Raw genomic sequence first — 20,907 nt, forward strand, 5'->3', positions numbered from 1 at the left:
AGTATGTTATAAACGCAACATGTAAAGTGTTGGTCCCAAGTTTCATGGGCGGAAATAAAAGATCAGAGAAATTTTACATACGCACCAAAAGCTTATTTCTCTCAAATGTTGTGCACAAAATTTGTTTACATCCCTGTTAGTGAGCATTTCTCCTTTGCCACGATAATCCATCCACCTGACAGGTGTGGCATACCAAGAAGCTGATTAAACAGCGTAATCATTACACAGGTGCACCTCGTGCTGGGGACAATTAAAGGCCAGTCTTAAATGTTCAGTTTTGTCACAACACAATGCCACAGATGCCTCAAGTTTTGAGGGAGTGTACAGTTGGCATGCTGACTGCAGGGGTGTCCCCCAGAGCTGTTGCAAGAGAATGTAATGTTAATAGCCGCCTGCAAAGTCATTTTAGAGAATTTGGCATTATGTCTAACCGGCCTCACAACCACAGACCACATGCATTGCGTTGTGCGGGCGAGCGGTTTTCTGATGTCAATGTTGTGAACAGAGTGCCCCATGGTGGCTGTGGTATTATGGTATGGGCAGGCATAAGCTACGGACAATGAACACAATTTAACACAATTGCATTTTATCGATGGCAATTTGAAGGCAGAGACACCGTGACGAGATCCTGAAGTCCATTGTCGTGCCATTCATCCACCTCCATCACCTCATGTTTCAGCATGATAATGCACTGCCCCATGTCTCAAGGATCTGCACACAATTCGATGGCCTGCATACTCACCAGACATGCCACCCATTGAGCATGTTTGGGATGCTCTGAATCGACATGTACAACGGCGTGTTCCAGTTCTCGGCAATATCCAGCAACTTTGTGCAGCCTTTGAAGAGGAGTGGGACAACAATCCACAGGCCACAATCAACAGCCGGATCAACTATGTGAAGGAAATGTGCGGCGCTGCATGAGGCAAATGGTGGTCACACACACCAGATACTGACTGGTTCTCTGATCCACACCCCTACCTTTCTTTTCTTTTTTTAAGATATCTGTTACCAACAGATGCATATCTGTATTCCCAGTCATGTGAAATCCATAGCTTAGGGCCTAATGAATTTATTTCAATTCAGTATATGATAATGCATATTTTTTCACCTCTACCCATGTCTGTGGTGGTCTGTAAATCCACAACTTTCTGGCTACTTTGGATTGTAATGCTTACAAAAGGAATAACAGTTTCTAAAACGGCATATCTAAGGCAGTGTCTGTCCTAGGAGTAAGTAAAAACGGTAGGTTCTCTGCTATCCACTTTGATTTCATTATTATTTTGGGTATAGGGAGGGTCGGGTAAAAATATATTTTACTGAATAGAAAATCTGGTTTTCTCCAGGTGTCCTTTATTATAAGGCTCAGTCCCTAACAGGATTACAAATTAAGATAGTTGCCTAGGGAAACTCCATATTTGGTAATCAACTAACGTATTTTGTTATAACGCTGGCCGAGCTGGCGAGTGAGATTGACTCAGCTTTCTGGGCGTTAAGAGAGGTCTCTAACGTACAGATGATACTGGTTCAGTCTGCGATCAACTCTGTGGAGGAGTTGAGATACGTGTCATTCTCTGTCCCAGTCTCGCTCTGTCCTTTTGTTTGTTTCCCCAAGTCTGTACCGCTCATCTGTTAAAGACCCCAAACAATTACAAAACAATAAAATCGGCCAATCAAAAAGATGTCCATAAAACTCTGGGATTATGATCCACAACAAGCTGATCAACTACTTTCAGAACTCTCCTCCAGTTCCTTTGATTTCTACTGACCTCTTCTGGTCTACAACTTGTAGTGCAGCTTCAAACACCTTTCCAGAAAAACACCATTCAAACAAAGGAGGCTGTGGAGTTGACTTTAGAATTTTATTTAGCATTAATACAATATACAAAACAAACTACTCAACATGCAACTTGAAGGAGAGACAGAGCTTCTGTACAGTAAAATGAAATTCAGGGTACCAGCCGACCAGTCGTCAAACTTTACAAAATATACAAACATCCCTTAAAGACTGCTCACTTTCTTTTAAATAACTTCAATTTATTCCATTGTCAGAAATGAGCAAGACCAATTTCATATTCAGTCTCAGTGTGTTCTACTACATACTTGTGTCATTGATTCAAAAAGTACAAGTTAAAGCCACAGTCCATCTCAAAACACGCACAGTTCACGTCGCTTAATTCCACCGACTGACTCTCTCACATTTAGCAGTTGATGCATTTTTTTCTCTCCATTGTTTTCAAGCCAACAAATTATTAACAGGAACATTCAGGTGCCATTCGTTTAGATTTTCAAGAGGAAGAACAACAAAGTAGCTCAGCACACAAACATTCTCTCACACGCAGGCACACAAACTTTCACAGGCATAAACTCAAGACACTAACAAACCACAGAGAGATGACTGACTATCAGTCTAAAAGGAAAACAGGAAGATATATATATATATTAAAAAAGGAGCATAATTTTTTTTGCTGAAAAACACAACAGGTATCCTGCAGCAACAGAACGGAAGATCTCAGCATGTCTCTGCCCTGCCCACAATAGCGTTCAACTGAACAGTCAGTTCTTCTGAACAGTCAGTTCAGTCTCCTTATTTAGACTTCACTTTGACTGACACACACACGCCACACCAAAATGGTATTACATCACACGTGCATCCATCCTTCTCTAACGCCCCCCAACCCCTCTTCATGTCACACTCAAAGGGAGAAAGTCACAGGCAGGTTCACGGTTTACACTCAAAAACAAGGAAGTTAGAGCGTACGCAGGACCTTCTCGCCAACATGATAATGAATAAAATACAACTAAAAGGACGACACACAGAACAAAAAGATAAACAAGCCACTCTCGGGATCAGATGGCCTAAAACACATGTTGGTGGGCGGGGGGGGATTTGCTCCTTTCACTCAATCATACAATGAATACTCAGGCTATCAGCGTCGACACATCCGTGCAGCATAGACAAATGATATTACTGGGAGATTTCGCCTGTTCTTGGAGCGTTTGGAGAAACAGCGATTCCTGGACCGGTTCAGTTTAATGCACAGCATTTTAACTTCAAAACAAGACAGTTCAGTTCACTCACAAACCATAGACTTCTATAATACAGAGGCCTAGACCAGAGCGGTGTCCTGTAGATCAGCAAGCTTGGTCATGCACGTAAAGAGCACTAACTGAGGTACTGTATATATCCCCGCTAGAAAACCAAGGCTGGAGACGAGCTAGCTCTCTCTCACTGGAGTCAGTTGTTAGCATACAGCTCAGCTAGCATACATTTGCAGGTCTGAAAGCATCGGGCTTTTGGGGGTGTGGGTGGATATGTATACAGACGTGCGTGTGTGATGCGATGTCTACGTGAAGTGCAACGTTACCACTAAAGCAAAGGGACAAGGATAGAGGCTATGACATTTAGGTCGCTGTCATCTGGCTCTTTGTTTATATTATAAAGTGTTATTGAGAACAAAAGATGTTATCAAAAGGCAAGGCTTAAAAGCTAATACGACAAGGCTGTGAGACAGAACGTGAAAAAAATCTAACCAAGACACCAAACCTGATTTCTGAGACACTTCCTCGTTTAGAAAACTGATGGGTTTACACTCGCTTCTTGAGATGAATCAGTCTAGACGATTCCCGAGGTGACAACGTTGTGGAATGCGCAGCACTCATCAACACTACCAGGTCTCAACAACAGAGGGCAGACTGACCACTGACTGGCGGCCATATCCGCCTGACTGGCGCAGGGTTCAAAACAAGTGTTTTGTTTTCATTAAGTGTTAAACATTTCTAACGGTACTTGGTTAAATCCAGTGAATAAATGAGTCGTGTACGTTTATGGATAGCTACAGCCATTAGAGTCTTGGTGAAGGGTATTGACTTGCATCAGAGGGAGTGACAGAAACTGGATGTGGAACGTACACAATGTATAGGCCTCGGCATTAACATATAGAGAGACACTAATATTCATATTCATATGCACACACACACACTTCAAGGAAAGTTTGCAAACACTTGTATAGTGACATGACTAAGTGGTGTGGGGTCAGACAGACACAGGACAGGAGTGTTTTAATAAAGCCACTACGGTGAGCGGAGTTAAAGCCCTCAGGGCAAGATGAGAAGCGGGGATTGGTGGATGAGACGAGAAGGATAAGACGGTGATGTCATAAACCTCTAGATTCCACAGGATGTAGATCTGCACTGGGAGCTGGACGGAACTGAATGAAACGACTTAAACACAAGCCTCTCATGTCTACTTCCTGCTTTCATCTACTATGACATCATTGGGCTCATCCTTCTAGGTGTCATCCATAGAGAATGATAGAGAACTCGATTGGCCAAAAGACCGTTTTAGCATGGGCAGCGCCATTGAGTACTTCCGCCATTTTAAGCCAGGGGAGGGGGGTTCTACTAAGCTATGTGGAATTGTTTTAAGAGGTCATACCAAGGATAATTTAGCTATTTGATTTTTAAGACCCCTTGAAGTATAATGTTTATATAAAAAATAAAGCCTTAGTGCTCTTAGCCCATACAAACGCATTGAATATCATTCACTACATGGAACAACAGTACCCCCCCAAAAAATCTAAAGGAAGTTTGTTGTGTCTGTCCTATATCAGAGAAATTAGAAAGATCAGGAAATATGTGATTTTTCATTACATGCATTTAACCCCTTATTTCTGGCACTAAACAGTCTCCATATATACTTCCATAAATGTTTTAAACTTGTACCGGGGGACCTTTTATATGAGTCTTGCGAGGCCTGTGGGCGTCCTAGAGAAAAACAACCGACATGTTTGTGATCATGAGAGTACTGCTTTCCCACAGAGGGGTATTAGTGTGTAGCCCAAACTGTTCGGAAACTACAGACAGAAGTTTACAGATCGGCTGTAGCGACCTCAGACGAGTCCCAAGATGGTTGTGTGTGTGTGTGTGGGGGGGGGGGGGGTCGTAGAGCAAAACACCATTGTGTTCGTGAGAGTCCCAGCTTTCCATAGATAGTTTTCTAGGTCAAACCATTCGGACGCTACGGACGATTTTGTGAGCAGAACCATTTTTCAGGACGTCTCTTGGTCTGACAAACACCGCTCTAGCTCCGTCACCTTTCACCGCAGATGAGGAAGTGTGGCATGGGCGCATGCGGTGGACTGAGACGCATCCAATACACCATCTCCCTAGCTTAAACTGACACATTGTTACGGGGATTGTTTTATTATGCTTATTATGTTAATGCTAATTAGATTTCCGTGGGGGCGCGGACATCGACATAAGGGGGTTAAAGAAATCAAAAAGTAGTCAACTGGGTCAGTATGTTTTTTATGGGTTGTAGCCTCAATGGCGCTGCCCCATGCTGTCACAGACGACTACAACGCCACAGATGCAGAGACGAGCCCTCTACCTCTCTCTATGGTCTCATCCTAGTCATGCGAGTAGAGCTAGGTTAGGAGGGCAGGGAAGCTTGAGCTCGGCTCGAGGGGGGGCGGGGCTGGATTGGACGGAGTGAAGAAATAGGACGGGCTCCAGGGGCCAATCAGATCTGTTGCTTGAAGGCTCCGCTGGCGGCGTTGGAGGCGGCGGTGGCAGCGGCGGTCTGGACCGTCTTGTTGGCCATGACGCCCGTGGCGAACTCGGCCTGGGCCTTCTCAAAGCTCGCCCCTGTGGTACGGTACATGCCATGGACCTGGAGGGATAAGAGGGAGAGGAGAGGGAAAGAGGGAGAGCAACGAAGAGAGAGGAGGAGAGGCGATTATTGAAATGAGGTCTATGAATACCCCAAGTGTTCGTCATCTCAAAGAACGTGCGGGATGTTCTGATGCCGTTGAGTCTAATCTTCACAAACCTGGTGAACAGCCGAGTCGCATTCACACCTTTATGATTACAATGAGGGATTGTGTGTGTGTGTGTGTGTGGGGGGGGGGGGTACCTTTTTGAACATGATGAGCGACATTACAGCCAGGGCGGTGAAAAGAGCAGCGATGAGGATCATGATGATGCCAACAGGGATGCTCTTATTCAGACCAATCAGAGCGGAGATCCACCCACTGTTGGAGAGAAGGACAACCAGAGAGGATACTAGGTACTGCATCTCTATCCATAAACAGGGTGAATAACATCCATTCCGGGTGATGTCAGAGAACCGTGTGGCCATGTCACTTCCTGTTAATGTCTGTGACAGTGACTGTCCTCACCTGGCGCCCCAGCCGGAGATGCCGATGGACTGCATCACGTGAACGCCAAACTGACAGATGTACACGAAGAAGAATACAAAGAAACGGAACGAGCTGTCACTCCTGGAGAGAGAGAAAGACACTGCCGTTTAATGAACGACATCGGAGTGTGTGTACATATGGGCATTTTGGGTACATGTGTGTATGTCTGTGTGTCTCTGTGTGTGTGCGCGCGCTTGTTTCTACACCCACCTGAAAGCTCCATAGAGGGGTCTGTACCAGCAGACGAAGGAGCAGGGGGTGAAGATCATGAACCAGAGCATGGCCAGACCAAAGTCCACTCCCCTGGTCGCATCCACACAGAACCAGGCCAGACAGCCAAACATGTTGGCGAACAGCGTCCCCGTGTGGACTTGAGGGGAACGACAAGCACAATACCTCTGATTAGTTTAAATTAAAACTTTGCATAGAAATGTAACAGAGCAGATAGAAATGCCAGTTGTGTAGAATAGAGATGTGCATCAGCTCTCTAAGTTACATTTCTATGTGAAAGTGAGAGAGTACTTGATACAGGTCCTATGCTGCATCCCATTCCATCTCTATCTGAAAGGGAGGCCCTGATAGGCTACGTCAGGGTCCTGCCAAGTCAAGCTAACGAAGCACAGGAGGTTAGGAAAAGGAGGACAAGGAACGATGGCTGCTCAATAATTGAACACTACGGAGCCTGGTGGTGCGCGTACGCAGTCAATTAAATAATTCACACACTGAGCAGAACTCTACCTTGGGGCTATAATAATGGCAGGCCTCTGGGCATTGTGGAGATTCTGGTGTGCTGCTGTCTACAGTCAGATTGGCATATAGCTACAGCGGCAGGACACTGCACCATGCTGAGGCATCTAACACTCACACTCTGGGTGAGAGAGAATACATAACGTGTAGGTAGAGGAGAGGGTGAGTGAGTGAGAGCCACAAAGAGGGTAGAGCGAGGACGAGTGAGAGATAAGAGAGAAAGAAGGTAGGGCGTCAAGACAGGTTGGAACTCCCCGTGACCCCCCCCCGGGTCACCTGACCCAGTCACATAACCAACCACATGACCTAACCATGTGGTGATGGAATTCCAAGCTGTGCTATTGGCCCATGTCTAATACATTTCCTTTATAATCCCGCTCAATGGCCTTTTCATATTTAACAGACTGGCTGTCAAGCAAACAAAAAAATATATATATATTAAAAAATAAAATAAAATAAAAATGGAGATCAGTTTTTTTCCGAAGCTGACGACAAAACTCAGACAGAGGTTCAGGCATATTGAAAGAACAATTCTAAAGAATTCTACATGTACCATACTAGTGTCCGTTTTCCGACGTTACAAGCACTGAACGGGATGGGTGAGGGTGGGGGGCAGATGACTTGACAAGAGGGCAGAGGTCACTCACACATCCAGATGTAGTACATGATCTTGACAGTCTTCTGGAACTCCACAGGGATGTCCACTGTGATGTCGTGGTAGAAACAGGGGCCCACGGGGAACTTCTCCGGGAGAGGAGGCCAGTTGTTTTTCCTACCTGAGCCAGAGAGAAAGGAGCAACGCTTGAATGATTCTGCCAAACGTTGCGTGAAGGTTTGGGCCTGACAAAGCTTCTAGGTAGTTTGCGCGCAAGACCCTTGGTTGAATGTTGTGTGAAGGTTGGTGCCAACCTCCTGATGTGCTGAGCGACTGCATCTCTCTCTCGCGACGGTCTAGCTCGGCGGCCTTCCTCTCCAGCTCTTCCTGTCTCCTCAGCAGCTCTGTAGCCGCCCACGCCTGCTCCTACACACACACACACACACACACACATCAAACAGTGCCCACTAACACTACACAAACAAGCGATATACAGTACAGAGAGATGTTATCCAGGCTAGATCACACTCCACATGGCTGACAAGTTGGATTTGACCGAAAACATTGAACTTCAAGTCAACTTGAAACTGACATCGAGGCAGCTGACTTTTTGTTTTAGTAATGTGTGTGTGTGTGTGTGTGTGTGTTCGGCAGACTACTGTATCAGCACACAGCACAGTCCCAGTAGTCGTCTCCACCTCCTCTCTTTCCATGCGATTCAGAATAATTTACACTCTGCTTTTAATTCGACTAAAGGCAAATCGCTGTGCAGGCTTCGCTAGTGTGTGTGTGTGCCCCAACTCTAGCAAGCAACAACTGCAGGAAGCAATGGCTGTATTTGATGTCACTAGCCAAACTACTGACAAAATGCTGCCCAATGCAACTTTTTTATTCATTAATTTTATTTAACTAGGCAAGTCAGTTAAGAACAAATTCTTATTTACAACAACGGCCTACCCCGGTCAAACCCGGACGACGCTGGGCCAATTGTGCGTCGCCCTATGGGACTCCCAATCACGGCCAGTTGTGATACAGCCTGGAATTGAACCAGGATCTGCAGTGACGCCTCTAGCACTGACCTGCAGTGGCTTAGACCGCTCCGCCACTCGGGGAGGCCCCAATCGTTAAAAGGCGGGAAGATTTTTCAATAGGGCAAGGGACAGGATAGTAGTCACATGCCCTATTGCCAACTTCCTAGTTGCAGCCTAGGTTGAAGATGACAACGGTTGAGACAACGGGATTCTAATATCCCATAACTCTTTGCAACAATGGAACTATGCTAGCTCGCAGCGGCGCTGGTAGTTAGCAACGGCGCCAGTCCCAGATTTGTGACGACGTTGTCTTAAGCTGTATATCTGATCTAGGTTGCAGCATCCTGATATAATCTGTGTGTGTGTGTGTGTGTGTGTGTGTGTGTGTGTGTGTGTGTGTGTGTGTGTGTGTGTGTGTGCCAAAACATAAAAGAAGGTATATGCGTCAGTAGAGGTAGAAAAAGAGGAAGTAGAATAAGGAATTGTCTTCCTGTGCTACCTGTCTGCTGAGGTCTCTCTATCGCTCTCTTTTCAGCTGCAAACACGAAGTTACACATGTCCCTCGGAAAGCCGAGGCGTGGAGCCCACATTCATGTTTATGAAGTGTCTCTGTGGCTTAGAAGCATCTCCACAGTCACAAACAGCTTTTATTAGAGCACGCCACGCTCTGTGGGAGAGCCTGCTGACAAACCCACCAGAGCATGGTGTGTGTGTGTGTGTGTGCGTGCATAGTGTTTCTATGGAAATGCAACGCTACATTGAGCCCTCTTTCTTCAGAGGGGTGGAATAGCACGGAGTGAAAGGGTAGAACAGGATGTGAGGCACGTGTGAGGTACCTGTGACTGTGAGTATGCAGGAGGTTCTTCAGTAGGCTTCATGATGGCTGGTTGTGTGTTGGTGGTGGTGGTGGTGGGTGGGGGCGGTACTTTAGGCGCTGGGCCAGGGTGGACCTGGGAGGGGGGGGAAAAATAGCTACATCTTTTAACAATCCCACGCTGGCTATGTTTCAAACCATACCCTATTCCCTATGTAGTGCACTACTTTTGACAAGAAACATGTGTAGCTTGGGTCAAAACAACGTAGTGTACTGAAGGGGGAATAGGGTGTCAACAGCGAAGCAGACACCGTCCGGAATCAGCATCTTCAACCGTTCTTCCGGGACAGAAGCTTTTGAGTCGGGACGTAAAAACATAATTAACACCTGTCATCTGGAACCACGTCACCATCAGTCCTTATCGGTGCTTCTGTTTTGCTCTCAATTCAAGGGGCTTTATTGGCATGGGAAACACGTGTTCACATTGCCAAAGCAAGTGAGGTAGATCATTTACAAAAGTGAAATAAACAATAAAAATGAACAGTAAACATTACACTCACAGAAGTTCCACAAGAATAAAGAAGAATATTATGTATATATACGGTGTTGTAATGATGTACAAATGGTTAAAGTACAAAAGGGAAAATAAATAAGTATAAATATGGGTTATATTTATTTGTTTGTTCTTCACTGGTTGCCCTTTTCTTGTGGCAACATGTCACAAATCTTGCTGCTGTGATGGCACACTGTGGTATTTCAGCCGGTACATATGGGAGTTTATCAAAATCATGTTTGTTTTTTAATTCTTTGTGGATCTGTGTAATCTGAGGGAAATATGTGTCTCTAATATGGTCATACATTTGGCAGGATGTTAGGGAGTGCAGCTCAGTTTCCCCCTCATTTTGTCGTCAGTGTGCACATAGCGTGTCTTCTCTTGAGAGCCAGGTCTGCCTACGGCAGCCTTTCTCAATAGCAAGGCTATGCTCACAGTCTGTACATAGACTGCTCTCATCAATGGTGTCTCTCACACCTACACGCCACGCCACCTCTCCTCTCACACTGTGCAGTGCAGTTGTAGGGCAGCCCTTGAAGTGACTTATCAACTGTGTGCAGGATTTTCCACTGTGTTGATCTCACCAACCCCCATTGTCTCACCTCTGAGAAGCAGCGGTTACAGCCTGTAGGTCTGATATCTGATTGGAGGTTAACTTTACAGTAATGCTATTGGTCAACAACTCAGATTGAATCCAAACAACTCAAATGCTTATAAAAAGGGTCTTAGATTCATTGTTCTTTCTATTACGTGTTCCTGACTTGCTGTGGTGAGATCCCTTTCTCTCCCATGAGAAATTTTTTACATTTGATTTAACCCTTTATTTAACTAGGCAGGTCAGTTAAGAACAAATTCTTATCTACAAAGACGGCCTACCGGGGAACAGTGGGTTAACAGATTTTTACCTTGTCAGCTCGGGGATTCGATCCAGCAACCTTTCGGTTACTGGCCCAATGCTCTAACCACTAGGCTACCTTGGGCCTAGTGGAACAAGCCAGGATTTTGTCGTCCCTCGCATTCGTTCTCTGATCATGCTTAGAATAACGCCTTGTAATGATTTGCAAGTTAAGCTTTATGCCTTGTATGCGAATCCATTCATTTAGCAAAGTAATTAAATACACTTGTATTTAGAATTCCATTCTCAGACATTTTTCCATTGCCTATTACAGTAACGCAACCCTAGCGTTCTTCCATATTGCTAAAATCATCTTTATGGCGTCAGATACACATTTTAGTAGGCTAATTACGAGTCGCATGTGAGGTTTTACAGTATCCTATATACACACACACGTCAAATATTACTACACTGTACTCACCGGCTTGGCATCTGTGAAGGGGTTGTACTCTTCCAACCCTGGAGGAGCATTCTGTGTTACTTGGGTCACCGACGGATCCTGAGAGGAGAGGGAACGAGAGAAACTCAGTCTTCATCACATATGGCACACCGTTCTACAGTAAGGATGAGGAGCCTTAAGGGAGTCCGTCAACAGGCTTCACTCCCATGTAGTAACCCAAGTCGAAATAATAGACACTCAAATTGACTAGCCTATATGCTGCGTTGCCGCGGTGATGAATGCACTCGGAAGCCAGTCCAGTGTGAACTGAACGGATCTGTAGTGAATGCTAGCCTAGCCTACATGCATATAGCAAGTTCTTTCAACCCATTCTATGACGTCTGCTTACGAATCAAGCGCAACAAAAGTCAAGGGCAGCACCACCACGAGACTCATTTGCCTAACCCGGCCTCTGGTTTTCAAAAGCCACATCAAGTCAGACAAGTACTTTCCATCTGAAGAAGAGAATACCTCCACAGACAGAAAGACCCTAACAGCAGGCTACCCTTCACTGTAAACCCTTCACAGTCTATAATCTAGGGCCCGATAAAATGAGTTTTTTCCCCTGAATTCCATTTTCAGAGGTTTCTGTTTTTTCAGGTTTTCGCTCTCAAAAACAACTTTTGTATTTTTTTATAACATCAGATTTTTTTTGTTTTTCAAAACGTCCACAACAATGGTTTAAACCAAGTTTAAGATCTGGAGGGAAAAAAAGTTGAACTGAGCACCACCAAGAGACTTATTTGGTTCGGGGCGTTTCTGTAGCACACATGTAATTGCAGTTTGCTAAACAAATCGCCAATGTATTGATGCAAATAATCATGATATCAGGTAGGCATACTTTGTAGTTAACATTTAATTGAGAATATTTTTGGGAAAGCTTTTCCACCTACCAGAAGACTTAACATTATTAGCATCCTATAGGGAGGTCAGAGACCTGGCCGTGTGGTGCCAGGACAACCTCTCCTTCAACGTAATCAAGACAAAGGAGATGATTGTGGACTACAGAAAGACGGAGCACGCCCCCATTATCATCGACAGGGCTGCAGTGGAGCAGGTTGAGAGCTTCAAGTTCCTTGGTGTCCACATCACCAACAAACTAACATGGTCCAAGCACAACATGACAGTCGTAAAGAGGGCACAACAAAGCCTTTCCCCCCTCAGGAGACTGAAAAGATTTGGCATGGGTCCTCAGATACTCAAAAGGTTCTACAGCTGAACCATCGAGAGCATCCTGACTGGTTGCGTCACTGCCTGGTATGGCAACTGCCCGGCCTCCGACTGCAAGGCACTACAGGCGGCAGTGCGTACGGCGCAGTACATCACTGGGCCAAGCTTCCTTACGGCTAGCGGTACCGGAGCGCCAAGTCTAGCCATAAGACTCCTGAACAGCTAATCAAAGGGCTACCCAGACCCCTCTTTTACACTGCTGCTACTCTCTGTTTATAACTCTACCTATATGTACAATTACCTCAATTACCTCGACTAACCGGTGCCCCCGCAAATTGACTCTGTACTGGTATATCGCCTCACTAATACTATTTTACTGCTGCTGTTTAATTGTTACTTTAATTTTTTTATACCTAACACGTTTTTCATAATGTCTTATAGCATTGTTGGTTAATGGCTTGTAAGTAAGCTTCTCACTCTAAGGTCTAGACCTGTTGTATTCGGCGCATGTGACAAATAACGTTTGATTTGATTATAGCTAATGGCTAGACCTTAGTTATAGAGTTGAAGGAAAATATGAATCACTGATGCATTTTGTTAATGTCTTATGATAATCTTGGGCATATTAATACATTTTCTAATCAGTTCAATACATTTAGTTGTTTTCCTACTAAGTGCAATACATTTCTTAATATTGTTAAAATGCGTATTAATGTCTGGATCCCGTGATTCCGTCCGCGTTCTCTGCTTCGTGCTTCGATTTTATTAGGCCCTAATACTCTGAAACTGGCAAAGACGAGATGATTCCAATCATTGTCACCACCACACAGACAGCTATGAATAGGGCAGAGCCCACGAGTTCGAGAAGAGAACACTTTCCTCTGCTAAGACGAAGGACCCGGTGTGCTGACGTTACTGGCATGCTGTGCTGTAGTGCAGACACCGACACAGTCTAGGCTAATTGTTTTATTTAATCAACCTTTAGTCAAGCTATGCAGATTCTAGGTTGGTATCAGCGAGTTCAAATCTCCGTTTCATTGGCCACTTTCCAATCTCCATGTGAATCCGGGAGGCTACGAGTAAGCTATTTGAAAGTCATGAAAGTATAGACCTAAAGCTGCACCTTCCGGGACTGACGCATTGTTTAACTAGTGTGTGTCCTACGGTGTCTACAGGTGTGTGATGCCTTCCTCTCTGAAACAGAGAATAAGGTGCGGCTTGCAGTGGTGTAGCCCATCATCGCTGTGTGTGTGCGGTACTGTGCACATGGATAAGTGTGTGTGTGTGTAGGGTGCATTTCAGGTGGCTAGCTCACCATGGCAAGTTCGCGCATGCAGCATCAATTCAGACGGTACTTCGGTTCAGTGCAGCCCAAGAAGGCCTGTCCAGTAACTCCAGTATAGTCCAGTTACAGCCAGTACGCTCCAGTATCAGTCACTCCGTCCCAGTCCAACCCTTCTCCTCTCTCCTTGGCTGTGAGGTTCTGTTCTGACTGAGAGTCTCATGTCTGTGTGTAACAGGAGGCAGGCTGTGCCTTGTCTCGAGGACAGGCATGTCATCAATACTTCAGAGTGCATCGTGATACATCTTTAATATGGTCCTGATGCACAGCCAGATTGACACACAGTGCTCACGTACAAGCTCAGTACACCCCACGGAACTACACAACTACAGGATTGGCAACTGCTGTTCACAGGCTACATTACAATATAAATTGGGCCAAAAATGCGCTAGGCCTACCTGTTGAATTTATGTGAACACAACAAAACTCTCTCTTAATATTAGAGATAAAAGGAGGGGCCTCCACTAGAAGCTGTTAGTATGCCTATTGCTCTCGAGGGGAAAAAAGCGTCTCGCAAAGAGAAAGCAGCAACGTTGACAGACAAACGTGTGAGTTAGATAGGCCTACAAGTTCTCTCCCTCCACATCAATTCCACTGTGACACAGACACTTCTGTATGTACTGAATGTCCGGTAGGTTTTATGAACGCAATTGATTTGATAAGAGACTACCAGGAAGGAACAGAAAGTAAGTCAGGGGAAATCAGCTAATGTAACACTAAGCACCAGCTGTCGCCATGACAGCACCATATGATTTCATGAACTATTGAAGAGAGCCCAGAGTTGCAAGGCATGAATCAGTAGGCTACTGGCCGCAAGGCTGAAACGGGGAGTCAACTAACAATGCCATAACTAGGGCCCTAAAAAAAAAAAAAAAAACATTTTCTACCTAATTTCGTTCGTTTTTTCAGGTTTTCGCTCTCATAAATCACACAAGAAAAACAAGAGTTGGATGTTCTAAGTCCCAAAAATGCTTAAACCACATCAGGAGACCAAGTTTGCGGTCTGGGGGAAAAAATTATAAAAAAATTCGGGTGTAGATACCATTCAATTCACATGAGCACCAGCAATAGACTTGTTTGGTTAGTAGTGTTTCTGTAGCACACATGTAGCAGTTTGCTAAACAAATTGGCACTGGATTTATGCAAATAATCATGATACCAGGTAGGCATAGGCTACTTTGTAGTTAACATTTCATTCAGAAGGTATTTGGGAAAGCCTTTCAAACTACCGGAAGATGCTTATCATTATTAGCATCATCGCTAACGGCTAGGTTACACAAAGTGGTAGACAATCGCTCACACACAGACATGGGCATTCCTGCGTTGCATCTTCAGAAAGTTTAAGAAAAATACAATTCACTGATGCATTTGGTTAATGTCTTATGATAATCTTGGGCATATTCATGTTCTAATAACTTCAATACATTTAGTTGATTTCCTACTAAGTTCAATACATTTTTGAATATTGTTGAATGTCTGGATTCCGTGATCCCGTCCACATTGCAGATTTTATAGGGCTCTACTTAACAGACAGTTTCAGAAATATATATTTTTTCCCCTGATAGGTTAGCCTAGGGCTAATACAGGGGATACACAGATCCGGTCATTGAGGACTGCAGTGCCTGCTGGTTTTCATACATGCCTCCCAATCACTTTCAGAGAAACTAGGTGTGTGCTGTGCACGCTGTAATTTATTGATCCATGAAGTGACAGGGAGGAACCAAAAAAACAACAGGACAGCAACCCACTAGGACCGGAGTCAGGCAGACACCCATGTCCTTTTTCAAGAGACTGAAGTAACAGACTGAACGACTTGAGAGGGTTACACTACAGCCTTCAAACTCTGAAACCTGACGCTTCTAATATCTGACCAATCTTGTTTGTTCACACACACGTAGGATTCCTCGGAGACCTGCAGCAGTACAGACATAACAGAGAGGGACTAATCATGTATAGCCCGATAAATAATTGACTGTTTACGTGGTGTGGTGGTCAGCGGCAGCTCTAATGTTGAGTTACACACACATTTCTATACAGCACAGTTAGGCTAGCTGTGGGAAGTGCACCATTCATTCCTTCACTAACAATAAAACCCATGCTTACAATCAATTATCGATACTCCTTACACATAATCATCAACCTACAGACTGAGCCACGTCATCCAAACAGCAAGGAGGGGACCCATTTTCCTGAGGGCAACTCTGCAGCTTCCTGGAGTGACAGAGCAATGATTAAAGGACCAGAAAGGGCAAAAGTGTGCATGTCAGAGGGCGAGTGGCAGCGAGCAACCTTGCAGTGAGAGAGAGAGAGACAGAGCGAGAAAGAGATAAAGGATAAAGAGAGAATGAAGGAAGGAAGAAGCTTGTGTCTAAAACAAGGAACACCAACGAGCCTGGAAAGTAGCTTAACCTAAACAACACAAAGCAAAACGGGGTGAGTTTTGGGGGTGAGTTTTTAGCTTATGAGGATCAAAGATAGTTTCTCCCTGGTGAGCCACTGTCTCCAAAGACACATCTAAGTAATACCATTTTCATAATGAAAGCAATGCATCATGTCATCTTACAACCGCCACAGCAGCCGGTATCAAAGCGTGATTTCCTGGAAAGACAATGTGGTGGGATCACAGAATATGATGTGGCATTATGACAGAACATCAAATGACTGTAGGCATCCGTCACACCATGTTGTTTTGAAGAAATGGCTGAGACTGGAATAGAGTATTTCACCTGTCAATCACAATGTGGCCTGTCCTGGATTCCAAGACAACAGCTGGGACGATGGATGTCCCAAAGAGTGGGATTATCATTCCCAGAACCACTGACAACAAAAGCCCCATTCAAAAGCCCCATTCACCCGCTCTTCAAATCCCTTGGATTATTTATTTCAAATAAATCACACACACATTGCCATAGCATGAGGATTGTGCTCAGACTTCTAATCTGTAAACTTGTTTACAGGGTAAATGAACATGGTAAAGATAAAAATCTAGCTGGTTTGTCTATATAAATCCGTAGGACAGAACGGTGGCGTCGGGGACCCAGACAGGCCACATTGTGAGTGAACTCTAATATTAAAGGAAGTCTCAAGGTTCTGCTTGCCTGAGTTAGAATACCTCATGATAAACTGTAGACCATACTACTTACCAAGAAAGTTATCAACATTTTTCGAAGCAGTCTATTTACTACCACAAACCGATGCTGGCACTGAAGCCGCACTCAACAAGCTGTATAGGGTCACAAGCGACCAAGAAAACGCTCACGAAGGTGCGGCGCTCCTAGTGGCCAGTGACTTTAACACAGGAAAATTGAAATCCGTTTTTACCGAATTTCTAGAGGTGAAAAAAAACTCTAGACCCAAACACAGAGATGCATACAAAGCTTTCCCTCGCCCTCCATTTGGCAAATCTGACCATAGCTCTTATTCTTGCTTACATTCAAAAACTCAAAACAGGAAGTACCAGTGACGTGCTCAATACGGAAGTGGTCCGATGAAGCAGATGCTAAGCTACAGGACTTTTTCGGTAGCACAGACTGGAATATGTTCTGGGATTCATCCGATGGCATTGAGGAGTTTACCACATCAGTCACCGGCTTCATTAATAAGTGCATCAATGACATCGTCCCCACAGTGACCGTACGTACACATCCCAACCAGAAGCCATGGATTACAGGCAACATCCGCACTGAACTAAAGGCTAGAGCTTCCGCTTTCAAGGAGCTGGACACTAATCCAGATGCTTATAAGAAATCCAGCTATGCCCTCCGACAAAAAAATGCAAAGTGTCAATACAGGACCAAGAACGCATCCTACTACACTGGCTCTGGTGCTCGTCGGATGTAGCAGGGCTTGCAAACTATCACGTATTACAAAGGGAAACCCAACCGCGAGCTGTCCAGTGACACTATTTAACTATCTGCATTGATCCTTTTTTTAACTCTTTTGACTCATCACATACAATACTGCTACTGTTTATTATCTATCCTCTTGCCCAGTCACTTTATCCCTACCCATATGCACATATCTACCTCAATTACCTTGTACCCCTGCACATCAACTCGGTACTGGTACACCGTGTTTATAGCCAAGTTATATTTACTCATTGTGTAATAATTGTGTTATTATTTTTTCTATTTTTCTTCTCCATGCATTGATGGGAAGGGCCCGTAAGTAAGAATTCCACTGTTAGTCTACACCTGTTGTTTACAAAACATGTGACAAAATTTGATTTTGAAGATTAACCTGCATTGTGTCAGTCGGGAAAGGGTGTATTTTGGACATGTATAAAACTACATTGTTGCCCCATAACTATACAATTTGTCAGTGCCACACAGTCAAACTCACTACAAGCAACAATTCGGTCTGATGAAGTCTCATCATGTAGGCCCTGGGCTAGCTGCCTACCAACCTTAATGTCAATGAACTCCTTAAATGGAAAAACTCACATGTAAACATTAGTGAATGAATCATCAAGAGATGAGGCAACAGTTAATGTTACCTTTGTGTGAGTAATGTCAAACCCTATATGCTGCCTCTGTCTACCTAGTTAACTATCAGATGTTAAAAAACTTCAGGTGTCAAGACGCACCCCAAGAGATGGGTAACAAGTCATAAAATAGCTAACGTTTGCTAGAGGTAGCAACTAGAAAAATTATATCTGGCTGAACAGGACACAAAGTGATAACTCCACAATTGAATGGCAATAAGCGACGTCATCATCTAGCTTGCTTGCTAGTTAGCTATAGTTTGTAAATAAATTGCTTGATACAACTTTCTCTTTGTTCAAAGTAACGACTTGCTGACGTTAAACCTTTGTTAGCAAGTGCTACAGTTAAGCAATAATGCACGAGGGGGTGTGGTATATTGGCCATATACCACCAACCCCCGATGTGCCTTATTGCTATCATAAACTGCTTTCCAACGTAATTAGATCAGTAAAAATACTTGTCATACGGTCGGATATACCACGGCTGTCAGCCAATCAGCATTCAGGGCTCGAACCACCCAGTTTATAATGAACGTTAGCTAGTTAGTTGGGGCATAAGTTATTCATTACGCCGCTTCTGTTACAAAACGTTTCGAAGCAAACGAAACCGGGAGGGATCTATCTGCATTTTCTCAATATAAACTCTCGTTTTAAATGCAAAAGCAACTGTTTAGACTAATGATTACACAGCTGGCGTAACTGCTGTCATGCCAAAGGAAACAACTTGACACTGTCATCACTAGAAAGCTAGCTAAATTCAATTAAACATAACTGACATTAGCAGGCTAACAAATTAGCATAGCCAAATGACAGACCGGTGAGTTAGCTATTTCACTTACCTGAAAAGGGTTATTGAATTCAGGGTCCGCGAACGGGTTGTGGTCGAAATCTGACATTCTACTTTGATGACGTCTTCAATTGTTAAAAACTGATTTAGTCTCGTTAAAAAAAATAATCAGCTGTACTTCAAAACAATGGCTGCAGCCAGCACCAGCTAGTCTGGACGCTGCTTGCTTTGAGCATCAGCAGCAAAATGGCAGGATCTCGGAAGTGATGTCTGCTTTGCTTGCCCCTGTAAAATGTGATCAACATCAATGCGTACGGTTACATGTACAGAATAATATAATTATTTTGGATTGTCAGATTAAAATAATAGTTCGTGTACATGATTTGCAAGAAGACGGATTTCCCTATTAATAGTGCTGTTTACATGGACACATCTGAAATCAGACCACTTGATCAAAATAAACATTCCACCACAGCGACTGTTATTTTTTGCAAAGCCTATTTATTTCGGAGGTCGGACACCCCTTCAAATTAGTGGATTCGGCTATTTCAGCCACACCCATTGCTGACAGGTGTATAAAATCGCGCACACAGCCATGCAATATCCACAAACAAACATTGGCAGTAGAATGGCCTTAATGAAGAGCTAAGTGACGTTCAACTGGGGCTGTTTTTCATGGTTCGGCAAGGCCCCTTAGTTCCAGTGAAGGGAAATCTTAACGCTACAGCATACAATGACATTCTAGACGATTCCGTGCTTTCAACTTTGTGGCAACAGTTTGGGGAAGGCCCTTTCCAGTTTCAGATGGATGACAATGCCCCCATGCACAAAGCAAGGTCCATACAGAAACAAGTTAATGGTTTGTTCAGATCGGTTTGGAAGAACTTGACTGGCCAGCACAGAGCCCTGACACTTGCACATTCATTTTGTGAATTGTTTGCCCTTTAATTGTACTTTTGTATTTTGATAAATTCTTCATTACATACATGGAAAAAAATATAAAAGTGTTGGTTCCATGTTTCATGAGCTGAAATTTTTTCCCCATTTTCCATACGCACAAAAAGCTTATTTCTCACAAATGTGTTTACATCCCTATTAATGAGCGTTTCTCCTTTGCCAATATAATCTATCCACCTGACAAGTGTGGCATATCAAGAAGCTGATTAAACAGCATGATCATCACAATTATCGTATTATCGTATTTCGTCGTCTATCGTAGTCCACACTGCTATCTGCCCAGCAGCTAGCCAGCTAGCAAACGTCCACCGTCTACCCAATAGTAGTATAACTTTTCATTACATTTCATTATAGTACAACGGTCTGATTTTCATTTTCATTACAGTACAACGGTTTGATTTGTTTGATCTTAGCTAGCTACATAGCCGTCTTTGTATCAAACATAATTGTGTAGTTATTGAGGTTCGCTAGCCAGCTATTTTCGTCCTAACGTAACGCAACGTAGCCAACACTGCTAGCTAGCCAGCTTGCCACCGAATAGCAGCATTGTAGAAACGAGTGCATTACAACGGAACGACTTGATTAGTGTAGTGTTGGCTGGCTACACAGTTGTCTTTGCTATCTTTGATTTGTTTGATCTTAGCTAGCTACTTAGCTGGCTACGTAGCCGTCTCTGTATCAAGGATAATTGTGTAGTTATCGAGGTTCGCTGAGGTTCGCTAGCCAGGTATTCTCGTCCTAACGTAACGTAACGCAGTCAACCCTGCTAGTTAGCCAGCTAGCCACCGATTAGCAGCACTGTAGAAACGATTACATTACAACGGAACGACTTGATTTGTGTAGTGTTAGCTAGCTACATAGTTTTCTTTGCTATCTTTGTATCTAAGATAA

At 44.0% G+C, this 20,907-nt stretch overlaps 1 protein-coding gene across 2 annotated transcripts; it reads right to left on the reverse strand.

Annotated features, from left to right (window-relative positions):
- Positions 1 to 5,294: 5,294 nt before the first annotated feature.
- LOC139552156 (secretory carrier-associated membrane protein 1-like) lies at positions 5,295 to 19,318 on the reverse strand. 2 transcript variants are annotated; one of them, XM_071363596.1, is made up of 9 exons: positions 19,112 to 19,318; positions 11,260 to 11,337; positions 9,413 to 9,526; positions 7,860 to 7,971; positions 7,598 to 7,726; positions 6,414 to 6,573; positions 6,183 to 6,284; positions 5,918 to 6,035; positions 5,295 to 5,674 (listed from the first exon to the last, which is right to left on the reverse strand). In XM_071363596.1, exons 1-9 carry the CDS (start codon positions 19,166 to 19,168, stop codon positions 5,525 to 5,527), a joined length of 1,020 nt encoding a protein of 339 aa, XP_071219697.1. In that variant the 5' UTR covers positions 19,169 to 19,318; the 3' UTR covers positions 5,295 to 5,524. The 2 variants fall into 2 exon arrangements, with proteins under 2 accessions (XP_071219697.1, XP_071219698.1); XM_071363597.1 differs by lacking the exon at positions 19,112 to 19,318 and adding an exon at positions 13,763 to 13,873.
- Positions 19,319 to 20,907: the final 1,589 nt, after the last annotated feature.

This window comes from Salvelinus alpinus, chromosome 24 (genome assembly GCF_045679555.1).
Source record: "Salvelinus alpinus chromosome 24, SLU_Salpinus.1, whole genome shotgun sequence".
In the NCBI taxonomy this organism is placed as follows: Eukaryota; Metazoa; Chordata; class Actinopteri; order Salmoniformes; family Salmonidae; genus Salvelinus; species Salvelinus alpinus.

Excerpts from the sequence above, each read along its gene's own strand:
- LOC139552156 (XM_071363596.1), bottom strand. The coding sequence starts at position 19,168 with ATGTCAGATTTCGACCACAACCCGTTCGCGGACCCTGAATTCAATAAC. Across the intron at positions 6,574-7,597 it reads CATGTACTACATCTGGATGT|TCCACACGGGGACGCTGTTC; the intron begins GTGAGTGACCTC and ends GTTCCCCTCAAG. Across the intron at positions 5,675-5,917 it reads CGCTCATCATGTTCAAAAAG|GTCCATGGCATGTACCGTAC; the intron begins GTACCCCCCCCC and ends TTATCCCTCCAG.